At 53.5% G+C, this 23,204-nt stretch overlaps 1 protein-coding gene across 7 annotated transcripts in view; it reads left to right on the top strand.

The window, feature by feature from the left end:
• Positions 1-17,534: 17,534 nt before the first annotated feature.
• The window catches only part of rbm39a (RNA binding motif protein 39a), a 59,864-nt gene continuing 54,194 nt past the window's right edge, over positions 17,535-23,204 (top strand). For 2 of the 7 annotated variants that reach the window (XM_056272897.1, XM_056272900.1), the window contains exon 1: positions 17,535-17,715. Coding sequence is in view for 2 of the 7 variants with exons in the window: in XM_056272895.1 (XP_056128870.1) it covers positions 18,113-18,132 (20 nt within the window). In the remaining 5 variants the exon portion in view is untranslated. Of the gene's footprint in view, positions 17,716-17,882; positions 18,133-23,204 lie in introns of those variants that run through there. The other 5 variants (XM_056272895.1, XM_056272896.1, XM_056272901.1 and 2 more) reach the window with 4 other exon arrangements.

Raw genomic sequence — 23,204 nt, 5'->3', positions numbered from 1 at the left:
CAATTTGGTGCATTACCGCCACCAACTGGAATTAAGATTGGACCAGAATGTCTATTCAAAAAAACTCATATCGTCTCAATCAGACTAATTATCCTAAGATATCCATCATCCATCCATCATCCATCCATCCATCCATCCATCATCCATCCATCCATCATCCAAACCGCTTATCCTGCTCTCAGGGTCGCGGGATGCTGGAGCCTATCCCAGCAGTCACTGTGTGGCAGGCGGGGAGACACCCTGGAGACACCCTGGAGACACCCTGGACACACCCTGGACAGGCCGCCAGGTCATCCCAGCGCTATTCTCAGATACTGAAATAAAGCTCGATCACACTCATTTCCTGAGTTCTTTTGGACTATATGGCCTTTTTACATAAATACAATTTAAATTGTACTCACAAGGAGTACAGTAGGATGTGCAAAACAATCCCTTTATCCCTGAATCCAAAACACCTCAAAATACTCACATGTTAAATCGGTACTGCCAAATCTGCTGATTAACGGGTGTAAGTCACGTGACAACACATGTAACAATATGGTGATCAGCGCTATTCTGAACTCCAGTGTTTCATGGCTGTAATAGAGAGCGGTATGAGTAACCCCCTTGTTCTGGCTGTACCTCGTAGAAACCACACCAGTCTTCTGAATCCAGGGTAGCTGCTGCAGCCCCAGTTATTTCTGGCACAACTCAACTCTGGCAAAGAGCAAAATAAACACATGGATGTTGTGGTCGGTTATTGTCAGCTTGTGGACATTGCAGGAAAGTAGAGACGGACCATTTCTCACGCTGACTACAAGAACGCATGTATCATTTATTCATCCGTACAAAATCACCATCATCAACAACAACATGGCACTGCCCCAACCCCTACTCCTCGTTCCGGCCTCGCAGCACAGAACCACTTTCTTAAAGGGCCCGTGTCTACCAGTTATGGTGATCTGTGCCCATACAGCCCACCACATAATTCATAATTCACCATAATAAGAAAGCCAACGTGGAGGGGGCGGCTGGCCCGGCCACAACGGCTTCGCCGAACAGGTGCCGAGGCCAGGGTGCCTACAGGAGGGGCCTTAAGGACCCTGCGGTGGCGTGGGGGTAGGGCGCGTGGTGGAGGAACCTTAAGGGCCTTGTTGGGGGGTGGGGGCAGGGCAGGAAGGCGCCTCTGCCATGGGGGCTGGGTAAGTCCAACAGGTGGGTCCAAGTCCAGGTGAGCCGGTTTGAGGCGATCTACTGAAATGTGCTCTGGCTTGTTGCCAACTTCCACAACAAAGTGCTTGTTTCCGGTCTCCAAGATGCAGAACAGCCCATCGTAGGGAGGCTGCAGGGGTCCACGGTGGGCGTCATGGCGGATGAAAACATATTGTGCTGTCTGCAGACTTGCGGGGATGTGAGACTGTGGGAGGCCGTGTTGCGAAGTGGGGACCGGTGTGAGAGCTCTGGCGTTATCCAGGAGTGTGGTCTGTTGATGGGCTGCGGACCGGGGAGCTGTGGTGCTGGGGACGAAATCCCCTGGGACCCGTAGTGGCTGTCCGTAAACCAGTTTAGCGGACGAGGACTGGAGGTCCTCCTCAGGGGCGGTCCTGAGGCCCAGCATGACCCACAGGAGCCTGTCGACCCAGCTGCTGTCCTTGAGGCTGGCCCGAAGAGCGGCCTTCATAGAGCGATGAAACCGCTTGCACAAACCATTGGCCTGCAGGTGGTATGAGGTGGTGCGGTGCAGCTCCACCCCTGTGCTCTCTGTGACTGCGTTCCAGAGCTCAGACGCAAACTGTGAGTGCCGGTCCGAGGAGAGGTCGGATGGGGTGCCAAACCGGGCGACCCAGGTCCCGATGAACGCCCGGGCTACGTTGGTGGACGTCGTCGATGACAGTGGGACGGCTTTTGGCCATGGAGTGGTCCCGTCCACCATGGTGAGGAGGTACGTAAAACCGTGGGAGGGGGGCCAGGGCCGACCCATGGAGACGTCGCACAGGAGCACGGTGCCAGCATCGTCGAAAGCCACGTCCTCTACCTGCCGTCCTGAGAGCCTGCACCTCCGGGTCGGCGGCCTGGTCAGCTGCTATGTGCGCATAGTCAAGACCCAAGTGGACGGCCCCCGCAATGGCCCGGAAGCGGCAGTCGGCGACGAGGTTGGTTTTGCCAGCAACATGCTGTACGTCCGTGGTGAACTCCGAGATGTATAGAGCTGCCATTGCTGGCGGGCGGACCACGGCTCAGCCACCTCGGCCATGGCGAATATCAGTTGTTTGTGGTCCACAAACGCCGTGAACTGGTGAGCCTCCAGCAGGGCAACGGAAGTGTCGAACGGCGAGGCAGAGAGCGAGGAGTTCCCGATCGAAGGGGCTGTGCTTCCGTTGGCCGGAGAAAGCGAGCGGCTGCCAAGCGCCGTTCACCCACTGCTCGTGCACCGCCCCGACTGCGATATTATGAACCCTACATAGCCCTCGCCAAAATCCCGTACCCTGTCCCAAATCTCGCGAACGGACGCCGGATTTCCGCTGCGTTGCTAAGGAAACAATCAACTATCAACTCGGTGCGAAGCAAAGCTAACGTTAGCTACCTTCAATTTTGTAATTTTGTATTTTTCGCAATTTTGGACAGCTGGCTGCTTTTGTAATTTTGGACTGCTGGCTGTCAACAACAGAACGGAGGTAAGTAACGTTAGTTGTCTGAAAATGAACATATATCTAATAAATAGACTTTCTCACATTTGGTGGTATTTTCAATTATTGCAGTCGCTCCTGTCGAGAGTGAGGGGTCGCCAAAGTTAGTAAATTTCTCCCCCTAGTGGCAAAATAATAATTAAAATGGCAGTCTTATGTGCTCTCCTCTGTTCATGATCCTCATTGCTCATTGAAACTTGAGTAGTTTCGATGTCTGATACTTCATTACTTTTACCCAAGTAGCCTATAGCTTTTCAGCAGGCCTTCTTTATACAACACTGTGCACTATACACTATAGGCCTAGGCTAATAGTAGAAAATGTAAACTTTCTGGTAAATGAAGTGAAAGACATGACTAGGATGTTTGTCTTATGATTTAAGTGTTTGCCCTGAAAACGAAATTAAGCAGGAAGTCTAGATTATTTTTGGTTTTGATAAAATAATCAAAATATTAAGTTACATAACTTATGAATCGTCTAAAAAGTGAACCATGGGGTTGAAATTATGATTGTGAGGGAAAGAATAGCCTTAAGTTGACTAACCTAACAATTTTAGGTTACAAGGTCTGCCTCTGCTCCTTGGATACGTTATTGGTATTATATTAATGTTGATTGTGGATAACTTAGACAGGTTAAATTGTGGGTGTACAGCGTTTCCTTGATGAGCGCTAACCCCATAACAACATATTTTCGCGTTGCTACGGTGGCGCACACGTGACAAAGCCAGAAACGGGATTTTGGCGAGGCCTATGTAGGGTTCATAATATCGCGCCCCGACTGCGTAGTCAGAAGCGTCTGTCGTCATGGCGAAACACAGAGCCTTGGGGGAAGGGTGCGCCAGCAGTGGTGCGTCAGCCAGAGCAGCCTCCGTGTCCACAAACACCTGGTCCCTCTCCGCAGACCAGTCCACGGTGTGTTTGGTGGCCTTGCCTTTCAGGGCCTCCTACAGGGGTCGCACGAGTTGAGCGGCTCGGGGGATAAAGCGGGTTAAAGGTCACCATGCTGAGGAACTCCTGTACTTCACTGTGAGCGGTCGCTGTAACTTTACAATGGCGCCCTCCTTTGACGGGAGGGGTCCAAACACATGTAGGTCAGGTGACTCAGACACACTAAACTGTCTTCTCTACGTGTGTGTGTGTGTGTGTGTGTGTGTGTGTGTGTGTGTGTGTGTGTGTGTGTGTGTGTGTGTGTGTGTGTGTGTGTGTGTGTGTGTGTGGTCCCTGTGATGGCCTGGCGGTCTGTCCAGGGTGTCTCTCCGACTGCCACCCAATGATAGACTCCAGCATCCCACGACCCTGAGAGCAGGATAAGCGGTTTGGATAATGGATGGATGGATGGATGGATGGATGGATGATGGATGATGGATGGATGGATGGATGGATGGATGGATGGATGATGAATGGATGGATGATGGATGGATGGATGGATGGATGGATGGATGGATGGATGATGAATGGATGAATGGATGGATGATGGATGATGGATGGATGGATGGATGGATGGATGGATGGATGATGAATGGATGGATGATGGATGGATGGATGATGAATGGATGGATGATGGATGGATGGATGGATGGATGGATGGATGGATGGATGGATGGATGGATGATGGATGGATGGATGGATGGATGGATGGATGGATGGATGGATGGATGGATGATGGATGGATGAATGGATGGATGATGGATGGATGGATGGATGGATGGATGGATGGATGATGGATGGATGGATGGATGGATGGATGGATGGATGGATGATGAATGGATGGATGATGGATGGATGGATGGATTGATGGATGATGGATGGATGGATGAATGGATGGATGATGGATGAATGGATGGATGATGGATGGATGAATGGATGGATGATGGATGGATGATGGATGGATGGATGGATGGATGATGGATGGATGGATGGATGGATGGATGGATGATGGATGGATGGATGGATGGATGGATGGATGGATGGATGATGAATGGATGGATGATGGATGGATGGATGATGAATGGATGGATGATGGATGGATGGATGGATGGATGGATGATGGATGGATGAATGGATGGATGATGGATGGATGATGGATGGATGGATGGATGGATGGATGGATGGATGGATGATGGATGGATGATGGATGATGGATGGATGGATGGTTTAAGCCTTTTGCTTGTTCTCTGTCTAGTGATGTAGAAATTATTTTTATTTCGACACCTACCTTTTGTAGATCCCCTGTTTGATTTGATTTATGTATGTATGTATGTATTGTGTCTACTTTTGTTTTGGCCGTGGAAGTATTGTGTTATGTTGTACAGCTTGTGTTTCCTCTACCAGTCATTGTGCGTGTTGTACACTAGAGGGCTTGTCCCTCTTTCTCAGGAGTCGCCACAACGGAGTGTACAGCTTTCATCGGTATCCTGTGAGGGCACGTCACCGATGACGGCTGTTGTGAAGCCGGGCCTCAGCCGACCCCATACGGAGCCTGGACTGATCCGGTGTGGCCCTCTCAGTCTGCGTAGACTGCTGACACGACACCAGCCCTTCGGACGGGCGCGGTGGAGTGCTGAGGCCTCCCAGTAGTCCCACACCTGCACCCATGCCTGTCGCCATAGAGTCTGGAAACAGCTAACCAGTTGAATAAAACCAAAGGTGCCAAACCCGAATTTAAAGTCAGGGAAGACGTTATCTCTGGTCATGTACACGGGTTTCTAACAGGTGACGAGTTCTTCACAGAAACACAGCAGCCTCCTGCCTATCCTGCATACCCCCTTCCTGGAAACACAGCAGCCTCCTGCATACCGCCCTCCTGGAAACACAGCGACCTCCTGCCTACCCCCTTCCTGGAAACACAGCAGCCTCCTGCATACCGCCCTCCTGGAAACACAGCAGCCTCCTGCCTATCCTGTCTACCCCCTTCCTGGAAACACAGCAGCCTCCTGCATACCGCCCTCCTGGAAACACAGCAGCCTCCTGCCTATCCTGCATACCCCCTTCCTGGAAACACAGCAGCCTCCTGCATACCCCCTTCCTGGAAACACAGCGACCTCCTGCCTACCGCCTTCCTGGAAACACAGCGGCCTCCTGCCTACCGCCTTCCTGGAAACACAGCGACCTCCTGCATACCCCCTTCCTGGAAACACAGCAGCCTCCTGTCTACCCCCTTCCTGGAAACACAGCAGCCTCCTGCATACCACCTTCCTGGAAACACAGCAGCCTCCTGCATACCGCCTCCTGGAAACACAGCAGCCTCCTGCCTACCGCCCTCCTGGAAAAACAGCAGCCTCCTGCCTACCCCCTTCCTGGAAACACAGCAGCCTCCTGCCTATCCTGCATACCCCCTTCCTGGAAACACAGCGACCTCCTGCCTACCGCCCTCCTGGAAACACAGCGGCCTCCTGCATACCGCCTCCTGGAAACACAGCGACCTCCTGCATACCGCCTCCTGGAAACACAGCGGCCTCCTGCCTACCACCTTCCTGGAAACACAGCAGCCTCCTGCATACCGCCTTCCTGGAAACACAGCAGCCTCCTGCCTACCGCCTCCTGGAAACACAGCAGCCTCCTGCCTACCGCCTTCCTGGAAACACAGCGGCCTCCTGCCTACCGCCTTCCTGGAAACACAGCAGCCTCCTGCATACCGCCTTCCTGGAAACACAGCGACCTCCTGCCTACCGCCTTCCTGGAAACACAGCGGCCTCCTGCCTACCGCCTCCTGGAAACACAGCAGCCTCCTGCATACCGCCTTCCTGGAAACACAGCGGCCTCCTGCCTACCGCCTTCCTGGAAACACAGCGACCTCCTGCCTACCGCCCTCCTGGAAACACAGCAGCCTCCTGCCTACCGCCCTCCTGGAAACACAGCGACCTCCTGCCTACCGCCCTCCTGGAAACACAGCAGCCTCCTGCCTACCGCCTTCCTGGAAACACAGCAGCCTCCTGCATACCGCCTTCCTGGAAACACAGCGGCCTCCTGCCTACCGCCTTCCTGGAAACACAGCGACCTCCTGCCTACCGCCCTCCTGGAAACACAGCAGCCTCCTGCCTACCGCCCTCCTGGAAACACAGCAGCCTCCTGTCTACCGCCTTCCTGGAAACACAGCAGCCTCCTGCATACCGCCCTCCTGGAAACACAGCAGCCTCCTGCCTACCGCCCTCCTGGAAACACAGCGACCTCCTGCATACCGCCTCCTGGAAACACAGCGGCCTCCTGTCTACCGCCCTCCTGGAAACACAGCAGCCTCCTGCATACCGCCCTCCTGGAAACACAGCAGCCTCCTGCATACCGCCTCCTGGAAACACAGCGGCCTCCTGCATACCGCCCTCCTGGAAACACAGCGGCCTCCTGCATACCGCCCTCCTGGAAACACAGCAGCCTCCTGCCTACCGCCTTCCTGGAAACACAGCAGCCTCCTGCATACCACCTTCCTGGAAACACAGCAGCCTCCTGCCTACCGCCTTCCTGGAAACACAGCGGCCTCCTGCATACCGCCTTCCTGGAAACACAGCAGCCTCCTGTCTACCGCCCTCCTGGAAACACAGCAGCCTCCTGCATACCGCCTCCTGGAAACACAGCAGCCTCCTGCATACCGCCCTCCTGGAAACACAGCAGCCTCCTGCCTACCGCCTTCCTGGAAACACAGCAGCCTCCTGCCTACCGCCTTCCTGGAAACACAGCGGCCTCCTGCCTACCGCCTTCCTGGAAACACAGCAGCCTCCTGCATACCGCCTTCCTGGAAACACAGCGACCTCCTGCCTACCGCCTTCCTGGAAACACAGCGGCCTCCTGCCTACCGCCTCCTGGAAACACAGCAGCCTCCTGCATACCGCCTTCCTGGAAACACAGCGGCCTCCTGCCTACCGCCTTCCTGGAAACACAGCGACCTCCTGCCTACCGCCCTCCTGGAAACACAGCAGCCTCCTGCCTACCGCCTTCCTGGAAACACAGCAGCCTCCTGCATACCGCCTTCCTGGAAACACAGCGGCCTCCTGCCTACCGCCTTCCTGGAAACACAGCGACCTCCTGCCTACCGCCCTCCTGGAAACACAGCAGCCTCCTGTCTACCGCCTTCCTGGAAACACAGCAGCCTCCTGCATACCGCCCTCCTGGAAACACAGCAGCCTCCTGCCTACCGCCCTCCTGGAAACACAGCGACCTCCTGCATACCGCCTCCTGGAAACACAGCGGCCTCCTGTCTACCGCCCCCCTGGAAACACAGCAGCCTCCTGCATACCGCCCTCCTGGAAACACAGCAGCCTCCTGCATACCGCCTCCTGGAAACACAGCGGCCTCCTGCATACCGCCCTCCTGGAAACACAGCGGCCTCCTGCATACCGCCCTCCTGGAAACACAGCAGCCTCCTGCCTACCGCCTTCCTGGAAACACAGCAGCCTCCTGCATACCACCTTCCTGGAAACACAGCGGCCTCCTGCCTACCGCCTTCCTGGAAACACAGCGGCCTCCTGCATACCGCCTTCCTGGAAACACAGCAGCCTCCTGCCTACCGCCTTCCTGGAAACACAGCGGCCTCCTGCATACCACCTTCCTGGAAACACAGCGGCCTCCTGCATACCGCCTTCCTGGAAACACAGCGGCCTCCTGCCTACCGCCTTCCTGGAAACACAGCGGCCTCCTGTCTACCGCCTTCCTGGAAACGCAGCAGCCTCCTGTCTACCGCCTTCCTGGAAACACAGCAGCCTCCTGCCTACCGCCTTCCTGGAAACACAGCGGCCTCCTGCATACCGCCTTCCTTGGAAACACAGCGGCCTCCTGCCTACCGCCTTCCTGGAAACACAGCAGCCTCCTGCATACCGCCCTCCTGGAAACACAGCAGCCTCCTGCATACCGCCCTCCTGGAAACACAGCGACCTCCTGCCTACCGCCTTCCTGGAAACCCAGCAGCCTCCTGCATACCGCCCTCCTGGAAACACAGCGGCCTCCTGCATACCGCCCTCCTGGAAACACAGCGGCCTCCTGCATACCGCCCTCCTGGAAACACAGCAGCCTCCTGCCTACCGCCTTCCTGGAAACACAGCAGCCTCCTGCCTACCGCCTTCCTGGAAACACAGCGGCCTCCTGCCTACCGCCTTCCTGGAAACACAGCGGCCTCCTGCATACCGCCTTCCTGGAAACACAGCAGCCTCCTGCCTACCGCCCTCCTGGAAACACAGCGACCTCCTGCCTACCGCCCTCCTGGAAACACAGCAGCCTCCTGCCTACCGCCTTCCTGGAAACACAGCGGCCTCCTGCATACCACCTTCCTGGAAACACAGCGGCCTCCTGCCTACCGCCTTCCTGGAAACACAGCGGCCTCCTGTCTACCCCCTTCCTGGAAACACAGCGACCTACTGCATACCCCCTTCCTGGAAACACAGCGACCTACTGCATACCCCCTTCCTGGAAACACAGCAGCCTCCTGCCTACCGCCTTCCTGGAAACACAGCGGCCTCCTGCATACCACCTTCCTGGAAACACAGCGGCCTCCTGCATACCGCCTTCCTGGAAACACAGCAGCCTCCTGCCTACCGCCTTCCTGGAAACACAGCGGCCTCCTGCCTACCGCCTTCCTGGAAACACAGCGGCCTCCTGCATACCGCCTTCCTGGAAACACAGCAGCCTCCTGTCTACCGCCCTCCTGGAAACACAGCAGCCTCCTGCATACCGCCCTCCTGGAAACACAGCGGCCTCCTGTCTACCGCCCTCCTGGAAACACAGCGGCCTCCTGCATACCGCCCTCCTGGAAACACAGCAGCCTCCTGCCTACCGCCTTCCTGGAAACACAGCAGCCTCCTGCCTACCGCCTTCCTGGAAACACAGCGGCCTCCTGCCTACCGCCTTCCTGGAAACACAGCGGCCTCCTGCATACCGCCTTCCTGGAAACACAGCAGCCTCCTGCCTACCGCCCTCCTGGAAACACAGCGACCTCCTGCCTACCGCCCTCCTGGAAACACAGCAGCCTCCTGCCTACCGCCTTCCTGGAAACACAGCGGCCTCCTGCATACCACCTTCCTGGAAACACAGCGGCCTCCTGCCTACCGCCTTCCTGGAAACACAGCGGCCTCCTGTCTACCCCCTTCCTGGAAACACAGCGACCTACTGCATACCCCCTTCCTGGAAACACAGCGACCTACTGCCTACCCCCTTCCTGGAAACACAGCAGCCTCCTGCCTACCGCCTTCCTGGAAACACAGCGGCCTCCTGCATACCACCTTCCTGGAAACACAGCGGCCTCCTGCCTACCGCCCTCCTGGAAACACAGCGACCTACTGCATACCCCCTTCCTGGAAACACAGCGACCTACTGCCTACCCCCTTCCTGGAAACACAGCAGCCTCCTGCCTACCGCCTTCCTGGAAACACAGCGGCCTCCTGCATACCACCTTCCTGGAAACACAGCGGCCTCCTGCATACCGCCTTCCTGGAAACACAGCGGCCTCCTGCATACCCCCTTCCTGGAAACACAGCAGCCTCCTGCATACCGCCTTCCTGGAAACACAGCGGCCTCCTGCATACCGCCTTCCTGGAAACACAGCAGCCTCCTGCCTACCGCCTTCCTGGAAACACAGCGGCCTCCTGCCTACCGCCTTCCTGGAAACACAGCGGCCTCCTGTCTACCCCCTTCCTGGAAACACAGCGACCTACTGCATACCCCCTTCCTGGAAACACAGCGACCTACTGCATACCCCCTTCCTGGAAACACAGCAGCCTCCTGCCTACCGCCTTCCTGGAAACACAGCGGCCTCCTGCCTACCGCCTTCCTGGAAACACAGCGGCCTCCTGCATACCGCCTTCCTGGAAACACAGCAGCCTCCTGCCTACCGCCCTCCTGGAAACACAGCGACCTCCTGCCTACCGCCCTCCTGGAAACACAGCAGCCTCCTGCCTACCGCCTTCCTGGAAACACAGCGGCCTCCTGCATACCACCTTCCTGGAAACACAGCGGCCTCCTGCCTACCGCCTTCCTGGAAACACAGCGGCCTCCTGTCTACCCCCTTCCTGGAAACACAGCGACCTACTGCATACCCCCTTCCTGGAAACACAGCGACCTACTGCATACCCCCTTCCTGGAAACACAGCAGCCTCCTGCCTACCGCCTTCCTGGAAACACAGCGGCCTCCTGCATACCACCTTCCTGGAAACACAGCGGCCTCCTGCATACCGCCTTCCTGGAAACACAGCGGCCTCCTGCATACCCCCTTCCTGGAAACACAGCAGCCTCCTGCATACCGCCTTCCTGGAAACACAGCGGCCTCCTGCATACCGCCTTCCTGGAAACACAGCAGCCTCCTGCCTACCGCCTTCCTGGAAACACAGCGGCCTCCTGCCTACCGCCTTCCTGGAAACACAGCGGCCTCCTGTCTACCCCCTTCCTGGAAACACAGCGACCTACTGCATACCCCCTTCCTGGAAACACAGCGACCTACTGCATACCCCCTTCCTGGAAACACAGCAGCCTCCTGCCTACCGCCTTCCTGGAAACACAGCGGCCTCCTGCATACCACCTTCCTGGAAACACAGCGGCCTCCTGCATACCGCCTTCCTGGAAACACAGCGGCCTCCTGCATACCCCCTTCCTGGAAACACAGCAGCCTCCTGCATACCGTCTTCCTGGAAACACAGCGGCCTCCTGCATACCGCCTTCCTGGAAACACAGCGGCCTCCTGCATACCGCCTTCCTGGAAACACAGCGGCCTCCTGCATACCGCCTTCCTGGAAACACAGCGGCCTCCTGCATACCGCCTTCCTGGAAACACAGCGGCCTCCTGCATACCGCCTTCCTGGAAACACAGCGGCCTCCTGCTGCAGCGCCTTACTCAGCTTATCAGTGTCTTCAACTCCCAGCTGGTGTAATGCCTACTTTAAAGTCCGGGGGCGCTGAAGAGATTACCAACTACAGACCAGTTAGTCTTCTTCCAGCCCTGTCTAAAGACCCGCAGAAGGAGGTCTCAGAACAGCTGTGTTCCAGACACTCCACAGAGTCTGCTCCTGGTTTAGTATGAGCAAGCGTAAACCGGCCTGGCTGAAGGACTTGAGTAGCTGCAGCGGTCCTGGGTTCAAACCGGCCTGGCTGAAGGACTTGAGTAGCTGCAGCGGTCCTGGGTTCAAACCGGCCTGGCTGAAGGACTTGAGTAGCTGCAGCGGTCCTGGGTTCAAACCGGCCTGGCTGAAGGACTTGAGTAGCTGCAGCGGTCCTGGGTTTAAACCGGCCTGGCTGAAGGACTTGAGTAGCTGCAGCGGTCCTGGGTTCAAACCGGCCTGGCTGAAGGACTTGAGTAGCTGCAGCGGTCCTGGGTTTAACCCGGCCTGGCTGAAGGACTTGAGTAGCTGCAGCGGTCCTGGGTTTAAACCGGCCTGGCTGAAGGACTTGAGTAGCTGCAGCGGGCCTGGGTTTAAACCGGCCTGGCTGAAGGACTTGAGTAGCTGCAGCGGTCCTGGGTTTAACCCGGCCTGGCTGAAGGACTTGAGTAGCTGCAGCGGTCCTGGGTTTAAACCGGCCTGGCTGAAGGACTTGAGTAGCTGCAGCGGTCCTGGGTTTAAACCGGCCTGGCTGAAGGACTTGAGTAGCTGCAGCGGTCCTGGGTTTAACCCGGCCTGGCTGAAGGACTTGAGTAGCTGCAGCGGTCCAGGGTTTAACCCGGCCTGGCTGAAGGACTTGAGTAGCTGCAGCGGTCCTGGGTTTAAACCGGCCTGGCTGAAGGACTTGAGTAGCTGCAGCGGTCCTGGGTTTAACCCGGCCTGGCTGAAGGACTTGAGTAGCTGCAGCGGTCCTGGGTTTAACCCGGCCTGGCTGAAGGACTTGAGTAGCTGCAGCGGTCCTGGGTTTAACCCGGCCTGGCTGAAGGACTTGAGTAGCTGCAGCGGTCCTGGGTTTAACCCGGCCTGGCTGAAGGACTTGAGTAGCTGCAGCGGTCCTGGGTTTAACCCGGCCTGGCTGAAGGACTTGAGTAGCTGCAGCGGTCCTGGGTTTAACCCGGCCTGGCTGAAGGACTTGAGTAGCTGCAGCGGTCCTGGGTTTAACCCGGCCGTCTGATATATTAAACCACAACACTCAGTCTTCAACTTGGTTGCTGGTTTGGGCGGCACGGTGGTGCAGTGGTTAGCGCAGTCACCTTTGAGCAAGAAGGTCCTGGGTCGAGCCCCGGGGCAGTCCAACCTTGGGGTTCGAGCCCCGGGGTAGTCCAACCTTGGGGTTCGAGCCCCGGGGTAGTCCAACCTTGGGGGTCGCCCTGGGTCGTCCTCTGTGTGGAGTTTGCATGTTCTCCCCGTGGGTTTCCTCCGGGGGCTCCGGTTTCCTCCCACAGTCCAAAGACCTGCAGGTCAGGTGGATCGGCCGTACTACAATGTCCCTAGGTGTGTGTGTGTGTGTGTGTGTGTGGGCCCTGTGATGGCCTGGCGGCCTGTCCAGGGGGTCTCCCTGCCTGCCGCCCGGTGGAATAGGCTCCAGCATCCCGTGACCCGGAGAGCAGGATACGGGAGTAAACCCCTACACAGCATCAACGTCCACAGTGCTGTTGTGTTGTGTCTTTCTTCCCCTTTTGTGTGTGTAAGTGGGAGAATACTGCTGGCATCATCGTGTGTGGCTGCCGCTTCTCCTTCTCGTAGCCCCCCTTCCCATCCGCCTTCCCACCCACCTTCCCATCCGCCTTCCCACCCACCTTCCCATCCGCCTTCCCATCCGCCTTCCCACCCGCCTTCCCACCCGCCTTCCCACCCGCCTTCCCATCCGCCTTCCCACCCGCCTTCCCACCCGCCTTCCCACCCGCCTTCCCACCCGCCTTCCCATCCGCCTTCCCACCCGCCTTCCCACCCGCCTTCCCACCCACCTTCCCATCCGCCTTCCCACCCGCCTTCCCACCCGCCTTCCCATCCGCCTTCCCATCTGCCTTCCCACCCGCCTTCCCACCCGCCTTCCCACCCGCCTTCCCATCCCCCTTCCCATCCGCCTTCCCACCCGCCTTCCCACCCGCCTTCCCACCCGCCTTCCCACCCGCCTTCCCACCCACCTTCCCATCCCCCTTCCCACCCACCTTCCCACCCGCCTTCCCATCCGCCTTCCCATCCGCCTTCCCACCCACCTTCCCATCCACCTTCCCATCCACCTTCCCACCCGCCTTCCCACCCGCCTTCCCACCCGCCTTCCCATCCACCTTCCCACTCACCTTCCCACCCACCTTCCCACCCGCCTTCCCATCCCCCTTCCCATCACCTTCCCATCACCTTCCCACCCGCCTTCCCATCCCCCTTCCCATCACCTTCCCATGCAGCCCTGTACATCTGTGTTGTGTTTATCCGTTGTCTTGTTTCACCCCGTTTGTTGTAAAGCCCCCTGGGGGGTATTCCAGAAAGCGGGTTATGTGAAAACTCAGAGTATGTTAACCCTGAGATGAGGGAAACTCTGAGTTATCCGTTCCAGACAGAGAGGCAAATGAAACGCTGAGCAAGTCACCATGGTAACAGAGTCTGTGAACCTAACCTGCTCGCTGGCGGGGTTTCTATAAGAAACCCGGAGTTTCTACCTGTCTCCTCCTCCCGGAAGCACGCTACCAGACATGGATTGTCCGTTTATTCGTAATCCCATCGACATTGAGGCACACTTGATTCGAAATGCTTTACGTGGCGAGAGAGTCTTCCGGCCCAGATTGGATGTCCTGTCATTCCCAGAGGAATGTCTTTTGGAACGCTACCGCTTTTCATCCGACAGCACAGAGTTTCTCTGAACAACCTTCTCCAGCCACACATCAGCAAGCTGACACACCGCGGACGTGCGCTCACGTCAGAGCAGGTTTCGTGCACAGCCCTGCGTTTCTGGGCTCATGCTAGTTTCCTGCACAACATCGGGGATGCGGAACATTTGGGGAAAGCGACGGCGTGTAGAGCCGTAAGGGAAGTTACCCTCGCACTGAAACGCCTGTTCCCAGTGATGGCAGACAGTGTTCCCCGGACACAACCCGGTGGGACACGTCAAAGAGGAAGTCCACAGGATTGCAGGTGACTGGTGTAGAGATCATATCCAGTATTCTATCATTTTAGGTTATGAGACCCACTCTGCTGCGACCTCGGAGTGGGTTCAGCAGCTTACTTAGCTGTCATGCTGCAGGGCTCCCAGATGTGATGGGAGCAGTGATGGGACACACATTCCCATCACTGCTCCTGCTGAACATGAAGGGGACTATGTGAATAGAAAATCCTTTCACAGCATCAATGTCCAGGTGTGTGACCCACCATCTTAAAAAGGATGCACGTGAACATGTATACATAACAATACACTGCAACTCATGCCCTTCTCTGCACGGTGAAGATCATATGTGACGCCTGCTCCATAGCCACACATGTAGAAGCCAAGCGGCCCGGCTCCCTACAGGATTCCCGGCTCTATCGGGAGTGTAGCCTGAGCAACAGATTCGCACGTGGTAAGGAAGCTAAAGCTTTATACAAATGTTCTTTATCTCCCTTTTCATTGCACTCAAATGTGTCCTCTGTAATTACAGGAGAGTTTGATGGCTACCTGCTGGGGGACAGAGGCTATCCATGCCAGCCCTCTCCGATGACCCCTTACCCTCACCCTGAGCCGGGGCCCCAGCAACACCGTTTTCATGCGGCCCACTGCAGGACTAGAGCCCGGGTTGAGATGGCCATAGGCATTCCCAAATCTCGGGTCCAGTGCCTGCGTAAGCTCAGGGTCACCCCAGACAGGGCATGCGACATCATTGTGGCGGCATGTGTTGTTCTTCATGATATTGCAGTTGTTAGAGGGGAGCAACACCCTGCCGTACAGATGAATGACCCCGAGGATGACCATCCCATACACCCTGCAGACGTCCAGGATGGAGGGGCTGTCCGGGACACAATGACCAGAAGTTACTTTTCTGAGGAAAACAGTCACATAAAGACAAACAAGTCACATCGGTTTTGCTCTTCTTTATCCCCTAAAGTAGAAAAGCAGCCGTTAGCGTTTGTAATACAGCTCCAACCATTAACGGGTTTCACCTGTGACAATGCACCCACCTCACCTGGCGGTCCAGTGACAGCATTTCAAGGTCGGTTGTTCTGATCTGGCGCTCCAGACAGACCATTTCCTTTTCCGTCTTTGCAACAGTCCTCACTAGGTGGACTCTGTATAACTCCTTAGCTGGTAACTGGGGAGCACATGGACGACATTTACATCCTCCAGGTCGACATGCAGATTTAACATGGTACTGACCGAACAGCTCACCGGGTCAAGCTGTGCTGTGGAAGTTGATGGACCCTCCTCGTGATGCCCAGCCGTGTTCTGCTGAAGCAGAAGAATGTTCTAGTTGTTTGTCCGTTCTTTCTGCTCATCACTTCAGTACACACGGCCAACTCCACATCCCACTCAGCATGTATAAGGGATGTGAAGGGCTAGAGAACTGCCGGTAGCTATACATCATATTAAGACATACTTCTGTAGGTCTCTCTGGATCTCTCCCTGTGGCAGCAGACAGCGTTTCTTCATCCTCCTCCTCCTCCTCCTCCTCCTCCTCCTGTGATGCAGGAAAAGATACTGTTTCAGAATACTCTAAACTACCACCTGAGCCAAGATCTGAGTATGGAACACTGACAGACGCAGGGTGCTCAACTGTCTCGGTAGTCGGAGGCTGGACGAGGCAGATGACACCATCCACAACTGTTTTGGGGGGGGGTGGTGGTGGTGGTGGTATGTGATATATATATATATATATATATATATATATATATATACACTACCGTTCAAAAGTTTGGGATCACCCAAACAATTTTGTGTTTTCCATGAAAAGTCACACTTATTCACCACCATATGTTGTGAAATGAATAGAAAATAGAGTCAAGACATTGACAAGGTTAGAAATAATGATAGTGTATATATATACACACACTGTATATTACATATATGTATATACTAGGTGTATACCTGCATTTGATGTAGGCACTTGTGTGCTGAGGGGTGACCGGCTCAGATGAGCTTCCCCCTGGAGCCCTTCAGCCACCGGTCGGCTACAATGTCGGCTGAGGGCCAGCTCCTCAGCCCCCGTCAGAGGTGGTGGGGGGGTGGTGGTGGCCCTCCACCCCCACCACCTCTGACGGGGGCTGAGGGCCACCACCACCCCCACCACCTCTGACGGTGGCTGAGGGCCACCACCACCCCCACCACCTCTGACGGGGGCTGAGGGCCACCACCACCCCCACCACCTCTGACAGGGGCTGAGGCCCTCCACCCGTTCTTCGGGCCCCTGCCTTCTTTCTGTTGGCTGAGCAGAACTCAAACGTCATTTTGTTAAAAGGAGTATGCCACTGGGTGTTCATGTGCACACCGTCACATTCTAAGAGCCTGCGATCTGATAACCCAGGGGTCAACATGGTAAGTGTTAGTCTACTATGAGTGGGATGTTCAGAGAGGACGTGTTGTCAGGGCTTGAAATTACTCCTGGAAGTAGCCACTGAATGGATATTGATTGGGTTTAATAGCCAACGTCAATTTCAAAAAGGAAATGGAAATCCCTCCTTCCCTCCCTCCCTCCCTCCCTCCCTCCCTCCCTCCCTCCTTCCTTCCCTCCTTCCCTCCCTCCTTCCTTCCCTCCCTCCCTCCCTCCTTCCCTCCCTCCTTCCTTCCCTCCCTCCCTCCTTCCCTCCCTCCTTCCTTCCCTCCTTCCCTCCTTCCCTCTTTCCCTCCCTCCCTCCCTCCTTCCCTCCCTCCTTCCCTCCTTCCTTCCCTCCCTCCCTCCTTCCCTCCTTCCTTCCCTCCTTCCCTCCCTCCTTCCTTCCCTCCCTCCTTCCTTCCCTCCTTCCCTCCCTCCCTCCCTCCCTCCTTCCCTCCCTCCTTCCCTCCTTCCTTCCCTCCCTCCTTCCCGCCTCCAACCCACCCAGGGCGCGATACCTCGCTCGAGCGTCTCCTGTCAGTTGCCATGGTGACTCGTGGTCTCGGGGCTCCGTTGACGACGGCTTTTCGTTGCGCTTGTGCGCGCGCGTGACTCCGGGGGGGGGGGACTGACGGAACTAATCCAGATCGGCTGTTCTGGAGCCGGACACCCGGACTCGCCCATCTCACAGGAAGTCCACTCAGGGTTTGTTGGGCCTCCTTTCTGGAATACCCGCGTGTTAGGAAAGCGCTCTATGTTTCATTTATTGTTGTTGTTGTTGTTTCGTTTGAATGTGTAAAAAAACCATGTTCCGAATCCTCGCGATAGGCAGCCATTGTAGTCTCGCGTGGACAGAGAGGGTCCTTGCGCAGTTTCCGTGCTGCATGCGCCATTTGTACACGGAGACGCGCGGACGACGACGACGACGACGACGACGGCGGCGGCGGACGAGAGCCCGAAGCGTCGGTTTCTATTGTACTCACGGCTGCGCTTGAGAAGAGGTAATACTCCGCATCTCGCCGCACCCGTATGAAGACCGGACACAGGAGGACACCACACCGCACCACACCGCGCGTAGCTGCCGCTCCTGCTCGGGAGATACATGTGGTCTGAACAGCGTCGGTGAGGCCTCAACCACCTAGCATGCTAACCGTCAGCAGCTAGCCGTTAGCAGAGCAAGGGGAGGTGTACGGAGCTTTATGGAGATGCTGCAGAGACGTATGGCGCTTTATGGAGATGCTACATAGATGTATCGAGCTTTATGGAAATGCTACATAGGTGTATGGAGGTTTATGGAGATGCTACATAGATGTATGGAGGTTTATGGAGATGCTACATAGATGTATGGCGCTTTATGGAAATGCTACATAGCTGTATGGAGGTTTATGGAGATGCTACATAGGTGTATGGAGGTTTATGGAGATGCTACATAGGTGTTTGGAGGTTTATGGACATGGTATATAGGTGTATGGAGCTTTACGGAGATGCTACATAGGTGTATGGAGCTTTACGGAGATGCTACATAGCTGTATGGAGCTTTACGGAGATGCTACGTAGCTGTATGGAGCTTTGTGGAGATGCTACATAGATGTATGGAGCTTTATGGAGATGCTACATAGACGTATGGCGCTTTATGGAGATGCTACATAGATGTATCGAGCTTTATGGAGATGGTACATAGATGTATGGAGGTTTATTGAGATGCTACATAGATGTATGGCGCTTTATGGAAATGCTACATAGGTGTATGGCGCTTTATGGAGATGCTACATAGGTGTATGGAGCTTTATGGAGATGCTACACAGGTGTATGGAGGTTTATGGAGATGCTACACAGGTGTATGGAGGTTTATGGAGAAGCTACATAGCTGTATGGAGCTTTATGGAGATGCTACATAGACGTATGGCACTTTATGGAGATGCTACATAGATGTATCGAGCTTTATGGAGATGGTACATAGACGTATGGCGCTTTATGGAGATGCTACATAGGTGTACGGAGGTTTATGGAGATGGTACATAGACGTATGGCGCTTTATGGAGATGCTACATAGGTGTATGGAGGTTTATGGAGATGCTACATAGGTGTTTGGAGGTTTATGGAGATGGTATATAGGTGTATGGAGGTTTATGGAGATGCTACATGGGTGTATGGAGCTTTACGAAGATGCTACATAGCTGTATGGAGCTTTATGGAGATGCTACATACGTGTATGGACCTTTATGGAGATGCTACGTAGCTGTATGGAGCTTTATGGATATGCTACATAGGTGTATGGAGCTTTATGGAGATGCTGCATAGCTGTATGGAGCTTTATGGAGATGCTACACAGGTGTATGGAGGTTTATGGAGATGCTACACAGGTGTATGGAGGTTTAAGGAGAAGCTACATAGCTGTATGGAGCTTTATGGAGATGCTACATAGGTGTATGGAGCTTTATGGAGATGCTACATAGGTCTATGGAGCTTTATGGAGATGCTACATAGCTGTATGGAGGTTTATAGAGAAGCTACATGGCTGTATGGAGCTTTATGGAGATGCTACACAGGTGTATGGAGCTTATGGAGAAGCTACATAGGTATATGGAGCTTTATGGAGATGCTACATAGGTGTATGGAGGTTTATGGAGATGCTACATAGCTGTATGGAGCTTTATGGATGTTTATGGAGGTGGTACGGAGGGGTTTGCTGACGTATGGAGGCGGTGTGGTTGTGTATATGGCATGGAGAGAGCGCGGTATCGTACCGGGAAATGCTGTGTTTGCTTAGGTTAGACGGTGGTTTTCGAACACGGTGTCTTCTAGATGAGGAGTCTGGCCTCGTGGCCGAGCAAGTCTAAATAAGGAAGACATGGTTAGCCCCAGTGGTGGGTTTATTCTGACGTCGGGGTAGGGACAATTCCTGTCAAGTAACTCACCTTTTCTTTGTCTGTAGTGTTGTAATGCAGTTTGTGTAGTTTGTTCCCAGATAGTATGAAGATTGTCCCTTGAAACAGTTCAGAAGAATTTGGAAGGAAAAGTGGGTTTCGGGTGTGATCGTCCTGTGGTTCCACTGCTTCTCTGCTGAATTTGTTGGGGTTTAATTCTCAGCTTGCTGCTACATTATTTATATTACAAGATTGTATATATTAATTACCAATGCTAATCAATGCATTTCATGTTATTGAGACCTCCTCAATGACAAGGATGTATTTGAAAATCAATATTTTTTTCTTCTTTGACCTCAATCCACATTAATCTGGCATTTCCAGCCGTGAAAAACATAAGTGAATAACCTGAAACACGACAGTCGAGTGTCAGGAGTGATGTGTGACAGAAGGGTACCAGCAAGAGTTAAAGGGAAGGTTTACAAGATGGTTGTGAGACCAGCTATGTTGTATGGTTTGGAGACAGTGGCACTGATGAAAAGACAGGAGGTGGAGCTGGAGGTGGCAGAGATGAAGATGATAAGATTTTCATTGGGAGTGATGAAGAAGGACAGGATTAGGAACGAGTATATTAGAGGGACAGCTCAGGTTGGACGGTTTGGAGACAAAGCAAGAGAGACAAGATGGAGATGGTTTGGACATGTGTGGAGGAGAGATGCTGGGTATACTGGGAGAAGGATGCTGAATATGGAGCTGCCAGGGAAGAGGAGAAGAGGAAGGCCAAAGAGGAGGTTTATGGATGTGGTGAGGGAGGACATGCAGGTGGCTGGTGTGACAGAGGAAGATGCAGAGGACAGGAAGAGATGGAAACGGATGATCCACTGTGGCGCCCCCTAACGGGAGCAGCCAGAAGTAGTAAAAGTAGTAGTAGTGACTTTGTGGACACGGAAAACAGAACTTTTTGGAAACACTGACCCATGATTTTCATGTTATTTCAGTTAAAGCTCTCGGCTCAAATGGTCTGCACATGCCACATAGGGGAGACTTAGAAAGCCATACTGGTATTTTTGCAAGTTTTAGTCCATCACAAATCACTTACAGTTTACGTTAATCCTTGATTGTTCTCCAGAGCATACCATTAACGCTGGGAGTCAACAGGTAACCTCCCCATCAGATATTACAACAGTATTTTGGTGCCAATTCAATACATATTGCGATTTGTCAAGTAAAACAAAATTAAAAAGAACTCCCGACTATTAAGACTTATAGGCCTTAATATGCAAAAAGTGCCCTCTCTTACTGAAATATATGGTCGGAAACACATGAAATATTTTCATTGTTTTAGAACTCCTCAACATTTAATGCATATTATGACCTTCGGACATGGCCATTACTTTACATGTGCAATGCACTCGGGTCGATGATGTAAATGGTTCGCACTTGAGAGGTGAGCTAATGGCGCTGCTGTTACCTGTTGCTATTTTTTCCAGCTATGTTATGTTAGTAGAGAAAATATACAGTGCCACATGGTGCTGCTGCCTTTGGTTGTGGTTTCCAGTCGAAATGCAACAAGAGAAGTGATGCAAGTCTTCTGCACTGTCGTAGTGATAGGAGGAGAAGAAAAGAGTGGGGAAATGCTTGTGGACGAATACAGTTTCCTAAAGAGCAGCGGCTATGTTCTCACCACTCCTGATTTAGCCGACCACAGCTGCTTAAAGCTCCCAGGTGCTGCTGGTTATAAGTGAAGATTGAAACCAAATGCTGCGCCTACACTTTTCAGCCACAAGTAGGGATATGGGTATCATGAAGGTTTTAACGGTACTATTACTCTTACCAATACTGCTACCAATTCGGTACTTTAAAGATATGCTTATCGGTTCTTTTTGTTAATTTTTAAGAGAAAAACAAATGAGAACAGAATTAAAATGGCTTTGTTTTCTCATGTCTGGACAGAGTGCTACTTTTAATCTTCTGCCCATGTTTGTATAATATACTGAGCCCCGAGTGGGCTCCAGGCCGTCAGCATAGATGAAACTTCAGGTGGATAGGCAACAAGAGATGAACCACGAGCTAGGCTGCCAAAAACTGCATTTCTCCACCTGTATTTGAGGCACTTTGGCTGGATGTTTGGAAAGATGGGTTGCTTCTGCCCTTACATGCAAGACTTGTCTTGATGCATGCTCAATAATCCAGGTGAGAAAATCGGAGCGTTGAGTCGGTTCGTCTGGACACAACGTCGATCGACAGAAACGGTGCAACAGAAATAGTTGTAATCACAGCATTGTAAAATGGTGCCAGATGTACTCTTAGACCCCCCCCCCCCCTCGGTTCAGGGATTGTCGTTCCCTCGTCACATAGATGGCGTCTTTTGCCCCTTTTCCACTGCATGGTAAAGCTACTCGCTTTACTTATTGGCATTTGGTTTTCCACTGCAGATAGTATCCCCTCACAGCGAAGCCCCGATTTTGTTTGTTTGTTTTTTTTTTGATTTTATTTAAATAAATATACATATCCATCCATCCATTATTTAAACCGCTTATCCTGCTCTCTGGGTCGTGGGGATGCTGGAGCCTATCCCAGCATATATTTATATTTTATTTATTTATTTATAGTGGTATTTTCATGTCACCTTTTTAGTATCAGCTCAGCTCACTTGGAACCTCGACAGAGATGGTACCAAAAAAAGGTACTGGGTATCAGGTACTATTCCTAACTTTTGCCCAATGGAAAATCAAAAAAAGCCGGCACCAAAGGGGCATTTGACTCCCCGTTCAAACCAGCATTCCTCCCTATCAAGTTGTCTTTGTGCATGCTCATTGACTGCCTATCGAGGATGTGCACAGCCTCATCACTGAAAGAGTGGCTGCTTTGTGGTTCCTGGACAAAAAAAAAAATTCTGGGTTTTTCTCTGGCAATTTTATGATTTTATAATTGAATGATTTTAGATATGGTCGGCCCTGTGATGGCCTGGCCGCCTGTCCAGGGTGTCCCTCCGCCTGCCGCCCAGTGACTGCTGGGATAGGCTCCAGCATCCCCGCCACCCTGAGAGCAGGGTAAGCGGTTTGGATAATGGATGGATGGATGGATCTCAGAGAATATCTGAGTTTTGTTTTTTCTTGTAAATGTACGACTTTAATCTGGGAAATTCTGAGTTCTTTTCTCAGAACATTACCCCCCTGCCTGGCTTGTGATATTTAAAAATTTTTAAATTCTTTTTTAAAATTTACAATGGCCCTACTACGCTGTTGTAGATACCATGCCAGGGCAAGGTGTGCCAGCCGTAGAGTGAGGGCATGGTCACACGTGTGTGAAATTAACACCGGCAAA

The sequence above is a fragment of the Lampris incognitus genome, chromosome 2 (genome assembly GCF_029633865.1).
Source record: "Lampris incognitus isolate fLamInc1 chromosome 2, fLamInc1.hap2, whole genome shotgun sequence".
NCBI lineage: Eukaryota > Metazoa > Chordata > Actinopteri > Lampriformes > Lampridae > Lampris > Lampris incognitus.
The sequence above is the reverse complement of the archived record's forward strand: the minus strand, read 5'-3'. Positions and strand labels throughout refer to the sequence as shown.